We start from the raw sequence: 11,128 nt of genomic DNA, 5'->3' as shown, positions 1-11,128 counted from the left end.
GTCGAACCCCCACCGCTCCCACGTCATCTCTCTCTCTCTCTCTCTCTCTCTCTCTCTCTCTCTCTCTCACTCTCCCCGCTCGCTGCCGTTCGACCCGCCTTCTCTCTTCCTGGCGCAATCGAAATCTCGCACGCAGTACAATTTTTCTCGACTCATCCCAAAAGGAATTAGAGATTTCTGCTTTTGAATTGCTACGATACCAGTAAAACCTTTTTTTTCCCCCCTGATCACCAAACACAAAAGCAACGGCAAATGCCCAGACCGTCGCATACATGTCTGCTATCCTGAGACGACTTCGCCATCACCACCACTCCACCACCAGGGCACCTCCTCGCCGCCTACGCATAAACCCGTCGACGCCGGGACAGCCTCTCTCGTGTCGTCCTGATACGTCTCTAGACCCTCGCCCTACGTAGGGGCGGGTCTTTCATCCTTTCCAATACCTCTTTGCCTACCGCCAGCCAGCCATCACCCCCCGCTCGTCTAGTTGTCTCCTCCCCCCCCGGTTACAACCCATTCCGTCAGTTCCGGCTTCGACTATTGCCGGGGAACCGCGCCAGTGTCAAAATCTCAAACGTCAAAAAAAAAAAAGAAAAGAAGAACCCAATATTACCAAATCCCACTTTGGGGTTTTATAGTTTGGTCCTTGAATCGTCTCTAATAAGAGTCTTGGGATACCCAGATCGGAAAAAAAAGCCCACTCTCCTTCTTCATCTGTTCTTTCAACATCGTCTGAAAGATTCAGTGTCGAATACCGCAGAGCGGGCTTTCGTTTTCCTTCCCTTTGCGCTTTGGATTCTTGATTCGTTTTGGGCTGGCCCCTTGTTCAATTGCAATTCATCTCGTGTCTGTTGCCGGAATAGTCAAATCTCACGTCGTCTTTCTTTGATCTCGTTGGCAAATCTAGAATTGCAGTTTTGAAGGGTACCAGGCAATCATGGGCAGACTCATCAAGAACCACTGGGCACGCCTCATTATGATGACGGCCGCAACTTGCAAGTTTTTTTTCCACACCAAATCATTTCTTTGCGAACCCCCCTACTAACACTTGACAATAGATCAAGTCGCCGCCGCTGTCGAAGGCTTCTTCTGGCCCAAGATCTTTTGGGACTTTGCCACCAAAAACCTCGACGGCGCCGTAAAGCCCATCCCCGTCCTGCAGCTCCTCAACCTCTTCTTCGGTCTCGGCATGCTGGCTCTCGAGTGGCCACTCGGCGCCGTCGCCGGCACCAGCCTGCACCGTTCACTCGAGTTCCGCCTCATCTTCCTGCCTCTCACCATCCTGACCTCGGTTCTCATGTACCAGTCCACCAACCCGGCCATTTACTACCTGATTGGCATGGCCGTATATTTCTGGGCATATAGCGAAGGCGAGGTGCGTTACCCTTTTTTTTTCTTTTTCTTTCTCTCCTTTCCCGCTTAGCGACTCGTTGCGCACCAAAATTGACTAACATGCTTGGCAGATAATATGTGCCAAACCGTGGACGCTACCTCAGCGCATGCCACGCAATGGCCTCTCACGAGCATAATGTCTTTTTATTTTTTTTTCGAACTTTCAATATCTTCTTATAACTCTATAACAATTGCCTGGCTGATTATCACACCGACGCAGGATTGCTGCATTTTTTGGGCGTTTTATTTTTCGGTGGATAGCGGACAAATCTTGTCGAGTCTTGGGGGTTTCTGTAGACGGGCGCTTCTGCAAGCAGTGTATAGGTAGCTTTAGACCTGGAGGTCAACAAACCAACTCTTGCCCACATCTCTTCAATCTCGTCTAATTTCCCACTCTGCATTTTTACCATGCGACATGGTGACTGACACGCAGTCTCTATTACCCACCTCGGATCAATCGTGCCAGCCTCGGTTTCGGCGCCTAGTTGAAACAAACCCTGCCTCAGTTCTGTCGCACCACAGTCACGCGCTCAACATCAGTGTACCAGTATGGCCTGGCCACATACTTAATTACTTGACATGTACTTCATCTCAAATCGGACCTTTTGTCAACCTATTCGCTAATTTGATTTCTCGAAAATGGCTACCTGGGAGCACAAACGTCTCACACGCTTCTCACGCGGCTAAATGCGCAATCATTCTAAAAATACATTCATCCGTCGACTCTCATGTAATAACACGACCAAAAAAACGCATCTCCATGCAGAGCCCAGGCTACTGAGTATCTCCATTCCTTAATTTCACACTACTTCGCGTTCATGGAGCTCATGGAGTCATTCTTGGGTCCCTGGCGCGCGGGCATCTGTCACAAATATGGTCAGCTCATCATCGCATGCGCTCGTGTTCCGCCGTCGTCTTACCTCTGATTGCTGTATGTTGCCCTTCTCAAGAATCTTCTTAATCACCTCATCCTCATCTTCCGTATCAAACTCGGTCGCAAGAATGTTTTTGGGGGCCGCATCGAGTTGGCCCTGGGCACCATGTCTGAGAACGAAAAGTCAGCAAATAGTACGCGGTGCGGCCAGACTCTCAAGTCTTACTTATTGGTGAGGAAAATCTTGAAGGAAGAGATGAAGTGAGCCATGGGAATACTCTTGTCCGTCTTCCACTTGTTGTAGGTCTCGACGTCGTCAATGAAGATGATGAAATCATCAGTGTTGCCCTTGTAATGGCACTTGGTCTGGACAGTTTCGCCGCGAGTCATATTGACAGTTTTGTGGTGGTGATGAAGTCGCGTGATGCGCTGTAGTGTAATTAGGAGGGTTGTTTGGTGCTTAAAATTCGGAAGATTGATGTGCGAGTTGATGGTACGATTCACACTGCAGATAGAAAGGGATGAAGTTGATGAATAGGATGAAAAGTTAGTCAATCGGCCGGCAACACATGCATTTATAGAGCTGCAAGCTTCTTGAAGCGGGGGAGCTGCTTCCAAGCGTCGACGTCATCGTGATTGCTATGGTGGGGACCCTGAGATGTTAACGCTGCATCGGGACAAGTACACCTACACCTATTTTGGCCCGAAAAATACTTTTCATGGGTACTTTCTTGGCCACAAGACGACCCCGCCAATGATGGGTAGGTACCGCCTCAGTAAAATATTGCAAACAACGTCATCACCCTCACTTTACCCTCATTTGCCAGCCAGGGACGAGGTAAACCAACTAGCAGACCCCTGTCAGGTACAGCCACATTTTCTTGGTAGAAAACGGTAGAAGAAGCCGCGAATAATACCCGCTCCCGGCGTGCTATTGCTATTGCTACTCGCTAGTATACAATTCCATCCTGCTGAGAGCTCTAGCTCTTGTTCCAGACCTCACCCAAAGATGCCACGAAGGCTGCGGCCGCTGCAGTCTCGCTCGCCACGCCACAGACCCCGGCCCCCTTTCTCGGACGCCTTGTCCAATCTACCCAGACGGGCCTTGAGTGACCTGGATCTGTACGCCTTGGACCTGCCCTCGTTCGGCCTAAGTTTCAGACTGTATTTGGAGTCTGTGTCCGCGTCGTCACTGGGATCGTCATCTCCTGAAAGAGTATCTGATCGCGCTCGTTGCTTCGGCCCGCTCGACTTCCTACCAATGGAATTGGCAAACCCGGATGCACTAAACTTTCGCATCACTGAAGACGCCGACACCCTCATCAACTGTTCAGACCGAGATCGTATTGACATGCCGGGAAAGGGCAGCGCCTAACGGCTCCAGACATCCGACACCAACGCTTCCAGACGAGCCCGTTCGCTGCGATCGGGCGCGAGAACCGGAGTTTTCTGAGTCGAAAGCAGAGACTGGGAACGATTGATCGGTAAGGTTGTCGACGTGTTATCCTTGACACTTGTATTCTTCAAAATGACTTGATTATGCGGAAGTCTCGCTCCAAGCGTAGTAGCGCGATGAATCGAGATGCGCCGCGCAACCGATCCTAATACGTTAATAGAGCGAGAGTGTACGGCTTACGGAATAATTACCTGGCTTTCCAAAAACGGACCCAAAGCCTTTTATATCAAACGCCAAAGTAGTGTATGCATCGACTACGCCCTCGTCTTCGTCCTTGGCGCTGCTGGCCAGGTGCCCCCGCCACTCTGATTCTTCACGTGCTGTACACGCTGTCAAGATAAGCTCATACAGTTGATGATCGCACTCAAACACCAATTTCCAAGAAAAAGGAGCGGTATGACATTGCAAACCTTATCAGTTAGCCCTGGCTACTTATGTCTCAAGTCAACTTACCACGTCCATCATCTGTCTCCTCCAGTTTAGCTTTGTGGATATTTATACAAGCTTTGATATCGTATACTGCGTCCACTTTTCCGGCAGTAGCGAGGCAGAACACATCTCTATAAAGCAGACATATCATGTACATGCCGTGAATGGCTCGAGATCCTTGCCAACAGGCATGTAGCACCCCACAGAGTCGAATCTGCCCGAATGAACGAATGTGGCTTTTGGAAGAAGAATCGAGTTTCTACAGAGTTAGCACGGGCTTCCATTCCATGCCGTAGAACCTACCCTTCCAGGAAAGGCAAGCCGGTCTTGCAAAATCCACGTCTGCTCTAATCGGGCTTTGGTGTTTGCGTCATCAGTGGCTTGGTTGATGATTGAAGTAGCCTCGCGCAAGCGAATAAGAGAACTCTCAACCTCCATGTGGGAGTTCGGGCAGTCACACACAGGGGTATTTTTCAGAAGCTCTGCAAACAGGAGAGGGTATCGACAGACGCGTTGTATGGGCTACGCAGTTAGCTTTGACTAGGCAAACATACTCGCAGCACACACTTTAATCATTAAATCATGAAGAGTAGAAGACTTTCGCATTCCGCGTTGTTTGATGGGGTGCAGCGTAGACGCCAGTGCTTCGATGCCTCGATGGCTTAGGCTCGCGTCCGGCATACTGTCCAGCATGTTCTCGTGGCGCGCGCCGTATTCTTCATACACAAAGAATCGCTTGACCTGCAGTCAATTAGGATAGGGCTGCTTGAAGATTCATTCGAGTACATGCCTTTTGAGAGAAGATTTTGGCAACTTGAGCAGCAGTCTGGGGCTCAGCTAGCATGTCTGGTCGACTCAGATCGACGCTTGACCAGCGTCGGTGGCCTTTCGGCTGAGCATCAGCATACGAGTATTCTGAATACGGGACCGCGCGATGAAGCTCTCCCAAGATCTCATCATGTAGACGAAGAATTTCGGTCAGGTTTTGGTGGATAGCTAGTCGCAGCGAGTCGTGGCCGGGACAGGCAGCAAACGTCGTCACGTATACATTCATCAGTAGCCGTACGTCTTTAACATAGCTTTCTTCCGTTTGAATGAGCTCCTCTAGTATGCGTCGTCGACGAAGAGCTCTCTCGACGGAGAATCTGTCTGCTGGTGTGACGCGCCCTGTACTTTCTTCGGAAGATCTTCCCAGCGGCGTGCGGATGGACCGTCCGGTAGACCTGGCAATCCTTGTGCTCGAAATGCTTACAGTAGCACTTTTGACTCCGGCTACGAAACCAAACGAGGAGCCGGACGACGAATCTCTATGAATGAGCTGTGACCTTCCTTTCAAACCCACGAGCAAGGCAGGCGTTTCAGCAGCTAAAAGACGCCTTTGCATTGTTCGTCGACGGAGAGAGGACATCCATCGTGAAAAGCAACGAGCGGGCTGCAATGTGATAATCTGGCTTGCATCGTCGGAGCTGAGTTGGGAAAATGTATCTTGATAGATGTCCTCGCTATCAGTCGACTCTGGTAATGCAATTGATTGCGGATCACAGAACTGATCGAAACTGCACTGACACGGCTCCTCCCGGGACGATTCACTGGAAGGCTTTGTATTGTCTGAGGAGCTCTCGATGGAAGAGTCTGTAGAAGTCATTCTGGCCCAAGAAAAAAGTGAATTCAAAAAAGCTCCAAAATGCCAAAATGCCAAAATTGCGCGTCTCAGACTGCAGGGTGTAGCAGACGCAGCTGGCGGCCTTGATGTCGACGGGTTGTCGGTTGGCTGAGGCGCGAGACTGGTGAGGGTCTAGGGCAAACGTGCAGACAGGCAAGGCCGTGGCGAGGGAAGGAAGACGTTGCATGTAGGATCGATCAGGTAGCGATGCAGGTACGCCCTCGGATCAGGTACAAATATACCCAACCCAGGATCGTCTCCTCATCTCGCAAGGCGCATTGACTGCCACATCTCACAAATGGCAACCCTTGAAAGTACTATTGTTCTGCGATCATTCGGCTACTGCCGATAGACTCGTCTCTTCAACTCTCGCCTCTGGGCGGGACGCTAGTTAGGACGGAGTTGGTGGCGGGGGTTTTTCGGAATTGGGGAACCTGGATCAAGTTCTAGCAGGCCCTGGAGACAGTGGTATAAGTGGAGAGGGGCTTCCCGCGCTGCAGCTATTACAATCGTCCAGGCCTTTGCAGGCACTGAAGTACCCCAAACAGCCGCTTTTCCGCTCGGAGGTTAGCCCCAGGGCAGCCCGGTGTGGGCCACCTCACTGGCCAAACACCAGCCTCAAACGAACACGTACAGCGTTTTCTCGGGGCCAACTTTTGGGCGACAAAGTCCGCGAAACTATTACTGCATACCTACACAGCCACGTGGGGCAGGCAGCCTGACAAAGCCAGTCCATCTCGCGCTTCCAATCTCGAAGATTCTTTCTTCTCTTGTTCATCGTCAGCCAGCCTTTGGTTCAATCGTTTACGTCAAAGGCCCCTATCTCAATTGATCTCGAGGCACACAAGACGCATCCCCCAAGCCGCTGACCGTCGTTGACCGTCGTTGACCGTCGCTGACCATCGCCGACTCGCCGACTCGTCTGCGGCGCCGACACCATGGACAGCGCCTTTGCTACACCCGTCAAACAGGTGCTCGCCAACTTCAACGTCAATGACCACGATGGTCTGACTGACAAACAAGTTGACGAGCTACGTTCCAAATATGGTCGCAACTGTATGTCCATCTAACCTCTTCTTCGTCCTATCCTCGCCGCCAGTACTGACCATCGCAGCGATCCCCGAGGACCCGCCCACCCCTCTGTGGGAGCTCATTCTTGAGCAGTTCAAGGACCAGCTGGTCTTGATTCTGCTCGGTTCTGCCGCCGTTTCCTTTGTACTCGCCCTCTTTGAAGACGAGGGCGGCTGGAGCGCCTTTGTTGACCCTGCTGTTGTGAGTCCTCTCCTGTCCTTTCAGCGTCGAACCAAGCTAATTTACAGATCCTCACCATTCTTATCCTCAACGCCGTTGTCGGTGTCTCGCAAGAGAGTAGCGCCGAAAAAGCCATTGCAGCCCTTCAAGAATATTCTGCCAACGAAGCCAACGTCATTCGAAACGGCGGCCACGTCTCGCGCGTCAAGGCCGACGACCTGGTTCCCGGTGATATCATCTCCGTCTCCGTCGGCAACCGTATCCCCGCCGATTGCCGTGTCATTGCAATTGAAAGCAACAGCTTCTCAGTCGACCAAGCCATTCTCACCGGTGAAAGTGAAAGCGTGGGCAAGGATGCGGCCGCCGTCATCAAAGACGACAAGGCTGTTCTCCAGGATCAAGTCAACATGCTCTTCTCCGGTACTACCGTTGTCGTCGGACGCGCTCGCGCCGTCGTTGCGCTAACCGGCTCCAACACTGCCATTGGCGACATTCACGAGTCCATCACTGCTCAAATCTCAGAGCCTACGCCTCTAAAGCAGAAGCTCAACGACTTCGGCGACAACCTCGCCAAGGTCATCACCGTAATTTGCATTCTTGTATGGCTCATCAACATTCCCAATTTCAATGATCCCAGCCATGGAAGCTGGACCAAAGGTGCCATTTACTACCTCAAGATCGCCGTCTCTCTCGGTGTTGCTGCTATTCCCGAAGGTCTCGCCGTTGTCATTACCACCTGTCTCGCTCTTGGTACCCGCAAGATGGCCGCCAAGAACGCCGTTGTTCGCAGCCTGCCCTCTGTTGAGACTCTCGGTAGCTGCAGCGTCATTTGCTCTGACAAGACTGGAACCCTCACTACCAACCAGATGAGCGTCAACAAGATCGTCTACCTCACCGATGCTGGTAAAGATCTCGTAGAGCTCGATGTTGAGGGCACTACCTTCTCCCCCAAGGGAGATATCCGAAGCAATGGCAAAGTCGTCAACAACCTGACTGAGAAATCGAGCACCATTCAGCAAATGGCCGAGGTCGGTGCTCTCTGCAATAATGCCCACTTGGCCTACGACGAGAAGACTGGTCAATACTCTAGTGTTGGCGAGCCCACTGAAGGTGCTCTCCGCGTCCTCGTTGAGAAGCTTGGCCCCGTGGCTCCCGCCGGTACTGATGTCCATGAGGCTCTTCACTACGCTAGCACCAATTTTGAAGAGGCCCTTCCTGTTCTTTCCACGTTCGAATTCTCTCGCGATCGCAAGAGTATGTCTGTCATTGTCGCCGACGGCAAGAAGAAGAAGCTTCTCGTCAAGGGTGCTCCCGAGTCCATTATTGATCGCTGCACTCAGGCCACTGTTGGTGCCGACGGCAAGCGTGTTCCCCTTACCAGCAAGATTTCCGAGGTCCTGATGAAGGAAGTTGTCGACTATGGTAACCGTGGCATGCGCATTATTGCCCTTGCCAGCATCGATGATGTCTCTAAGAACCGTCTCGCCTCTACTGCCAAGACTACTGAGCAGTACGCTGAACTAGAGCAAGAGATGACTTTCCTCGGCCTCATCGGTATGCTCGACCCTCCTCGCCCTGAAGTCCCAAAGTCTGTCAATCAGTGCAAGGCTGCTGGCATCCGCATTATCGTCATCACCGGTGATAACCGCAACACCGCCGAGAGCATTTGCCGACAGATTGGTGTCTTTGGCGAGAACGAAGACCTCACCGGCAAGAGCTACACTGGCCGCGAGTTTGACAATTTGAGCCCCGGCGAGCAGCTCGAGGCCGCCAAACGTGCCTCTTTGTTCTCCCGTGTTGAGCCTGGCCACAAGTCCCGCCTGGTTGATCTGCTCCAGTCTCTTGGTGAGGTCGTCGCCATGACTGGTGATGGTGTCAACGATGCTCCTGCTCTAAAGAAGGCCGATATAGGTGTTGCCATGGGCTCTGGTACAGATGTCGCCAAGTTGGCTGCCGACATGGTCCTTGCCGACAGCAACTTTGCCACGATTGAGGTCGCCATTGAGGAAGGTCGCTCCATCTATAACAATACCCAGCAATTCATCCGTTATCTCATTTCTTCCAACATTGGCGAGGTTGTCTCTATCTTCCTCACCGCTGCCCTCGGCATGCCCGAGGCTCTGATTCCGGTTCAACTTCTCTGGGTCAATCTGGTCACTGATGGTCTTCCCGCTACCGCTCTCTCGTTCAACCCCCCCGACCACGACATTATGAACCGCCAGCCCCGCAAGAGAGATGAAAAGCTGATTGGTGGTTGGCTATTCTTCCGCTACCTGATCATTGGCACATACGTCGGTCTTGCCACCGTTGCTGGTTACGCTTGGTGGTTCATGTATTACCCAGCTGGCCCCCAGATTAGCTTCTCGCAGCTTTCACACTTCCACCACTGCTCGACTGAGTTCCCCGAGATTGGTTGCCAGATGTTTTCCAACGACATGGCCAAGGCGGGGTCTACTGTTTCTCTGTCCATTCTTGTTACGATTGAAATGTTCAACGCCATGAACGCCCTTTCCTCGAGCGAGTCCCTCTTGACTCTGCCTCTGTGGAAGAACATGATGCTCGTCTACGCCATCGCCCTGTCGATGGCTCTGCACTTTGCTCTGCTCTACACTCCTGTTCTGCAGACTCTGTTTGCTATTCTACCTCTTAACTGGGTTGAGTGGAAGGCTGTAATTATCATCAGCGCCCCCGTCATGTAAGCTTATCGTCCTTTTTTACAGCTGAAACGTTTGCTAATTTGTCCAGTCTTCTCGACGAGGTTCTCAAGTTCATTGAACGCCAGTATTTCATGCAGAAGATCACTCCTGTGGCCAAGAAAGAGGCCAAGAAGAACCTATAAACATAGACTATGATGACCTGGACATAGACAGTGGCACATTTGGTAGAATATAAAAGTCTTTGAATATCTATTCGTACATGCTTTAATCCTGGCGGCCCTTTAGTAATCTCTTGGTAATCTTCCCCTTTTCAATAATGTACACATGTGCACCCCAGCCGGACAAGGCATCTCTATCAACAGCACACAATAGCGCCTGAGAAATTGTCTCGAAGAGCGCATCAGGTTCCTAGTTTGTTAGCAGTGATCAAGACGCTGGTGTCTGCAGCTTGAACGTACTAGGTCAGGCTCGTAAAGACCCTCGCACATGCCAAAGAGCTGATCCGAGGCGGTGCCAGCGACGATGAAGTCCTTGGCAAAGTCAATACAGCCTATGCTATCAAAGCCGCAGATGAACGGCTTTCCAGTTTTGGGATCGAGGCCCGCGACGACGGGCGAGATGAAGTATGGGCCGAAGCGGCGCTCGTAGAGGGATGAGGAGACAAGATTGGCAAAGGTGCGCGGCGCAATGTCGCGCTCCTCTCGCAGGCGGTACATGTTGACCTTGTACCGGAAGAGGTCGCTGACGGTGCTGACGTCGGTGGCGAGGCCAGTCAGGCCTAGGAAAACGTCGCCGTACTGGAAGATTTTGGGAAAGTTGTTGGACACGGTCAGCGCCTGGAGGCCGAGGCGGAGATCGCAGGCAATGGCGACGCAGTCCTTGCCGACCATGGCGACGCAAGCACCGCCATCTATCTAGTGGTTAGCATACATTGATCCTCGTTCGGTGGCAGTAGTGTTGATTGGGTCGAAGCGATGGGGTTCACTGACTGATCGAGAATGGAGACGACTAATGGCCACGATAGTTAGCAATGTCATCGGGTGACAACTTGAAGCAAACGAAAGCTTACCATGGTGGGTATCTGAAGAGAGGTGTGTGATGTGGAAACGCGGACCTGCAAGTCGCACGTATGAGGCTGTAGATATAGGCGCGCTGCCAGAGGTTCTGCCGCCAAGATTGAGTTGAGGGGCCGAGAGAAGACGAGGTTAGATGAAGCTCTCGCGGTTGATGAAGCTAGAGCTCCCTCAGTACCCAGCACACACGCCAGGTAGCAGCATAGCGGCAAGGCAACACGACTGGCGCGGCCAGCCCGGCAAATCCCCGCCTAAACCAACCACGTAAGCCGGCGCAGCGCTGTGCTGCCTGCGGGCGAATTTAGGATCTTATTGCAGCGCTGAAGTGCGCTA

The 11,128-nt window shown here is 52.1% G+C and overlaps 6 protein-coding genes across 6 annotated transcripts; 2 read left to right on the top strand and 4 right to left on the bottom strand.

The window, feature by feature from the left end:
- Positions 1-252: 252 nt before the first annotated feature.
- Positions 253-1,529, top strand: BBA_08040 (PRO41 protein; the record flags this gene model as incomplete). The annotated part of the gene is made up of 3 exons (XM_008603137.1): positions 253-274; positions 1,059-1,375; positions 1,464-1,529. The coding sequence occupies 3 exons, from the start codon at positions 253-255 to the stop codon at positions 1,527-1,529; spliced, it is 405 nt and encodes a 134-aa protein (XP_008601359.1).
- A 668-nt stretch (positions 1,530-2,197) lies between these two features.
- Positions 2,198-2,656, bottom strand: BBA_08039 (shwachman-Bodian-Diamond syndrome protein; the record flags this gene model as incomplete). The annotated part of the gene is made up of 3 exons (XM_008603136.1): positions 2,198-2,254; positions 2,313-2,436; positions 2,493-2,656. The coding sequence occupies 3 exons, from the start codon at positions 2,654-2,656 to the stop codon at positions 2,198-2,200; spliced, it is 345 nt and encodes a 114-aa protein (XP_008601358.1).
- A 981-nt stretch (positions 2,657-3,637) lies between these two features.
- Positions 3,638-4,589, bottom strand: BBA_08038 (uncharacterized protein; the record flags this gene model as incomplete). The annotated part of the gene is made up of 4 exons (XM_008603135.1): positions 3,638-3,867; positions 3,914-4,042; positions 4,176-4,410; positions 4,455-4,589. 4 exons carry the CDS (start codon positions 4,587-4,589, stop codon positions 3,638-3,640), a joined length of 729 nt encoding a protein of 242 aa, XP_008601357.1.
- A 313-nt stretch (positions 4,590-4,902) lies between these two features.
- BBA_08037 (putative RhoGEF group protein) lies at positions 4,903-5,796 on the bottom strand (the record flags this gene model as incomplete). Its single annotated transcript, XM_008603134.1, has 1 exon — positions 4,903-5,796. One exon carries the CDS (start codon positions 5,794-5,796, stop codon positions 4,903-4,905), a length of 894 nt encoding a protein of 297 aa, XP_008601356.1.
- A 956-nt stretch (positions 5,797-6,752) lies between these two features.
- On the top strand, positions 6,753-9,904 carry BBA_08036 (putative calcium P-type ATPase; the record flags this gene model as incomplete). Its single annotated transcript, XM_008603133.1, has 4 exons — positions 6,753-6,870; positions 6,929-7,086; positions 7,134-9,760; positions 9,811-9,904. The coding sequence occupies 4 exons, from the start codon at positions 6,753-6,755 to the stop codon at positions 9,902-9,904; spliced, it is 2,997 nt and encodes a 998-aa protein (XP_008601355.1).
- An 82-nt stretch (positions 9,905-9,986) lies between these two features.
- Positions 9,987-10,612, bottom strand: BBA_08035 (proteasome component PUP3; the record flags this gene model as incomplete). Its single annotated transcript, XM_008603132.1, has 2 exons — positions 9,987-10,130; positions 10,181-10,612. 2 exons carry the CDS (start codon positions 10,610-10,612, stop codon positions 9,987-9,989), a joined length of 576 nt encoding a protein of 191 aa, XP_008601354.1.
- Positions 10,613-11,128: the final 516 nt, after the last annotated feature.

Source organism: Beauveria bassiana (assembly GCF_000280675.1).
Source record: "Beauveria bassiana ARSEF 2860 unplaced genomic scaffold BBA_S00030, whole genome shotgun sequence".
Classification (NCBI taxonomy): Eukaryota; Fungi; Ascomycota; class Sordariomycetes; order Hypocreales; family Cordycipitaceae; genus Beauveria; species Beauveria bassiana.
Note: the sequence above shows the minus strand (reverse complement) of the source record. Positions and strands in the feature narration are given on the sequence as shown.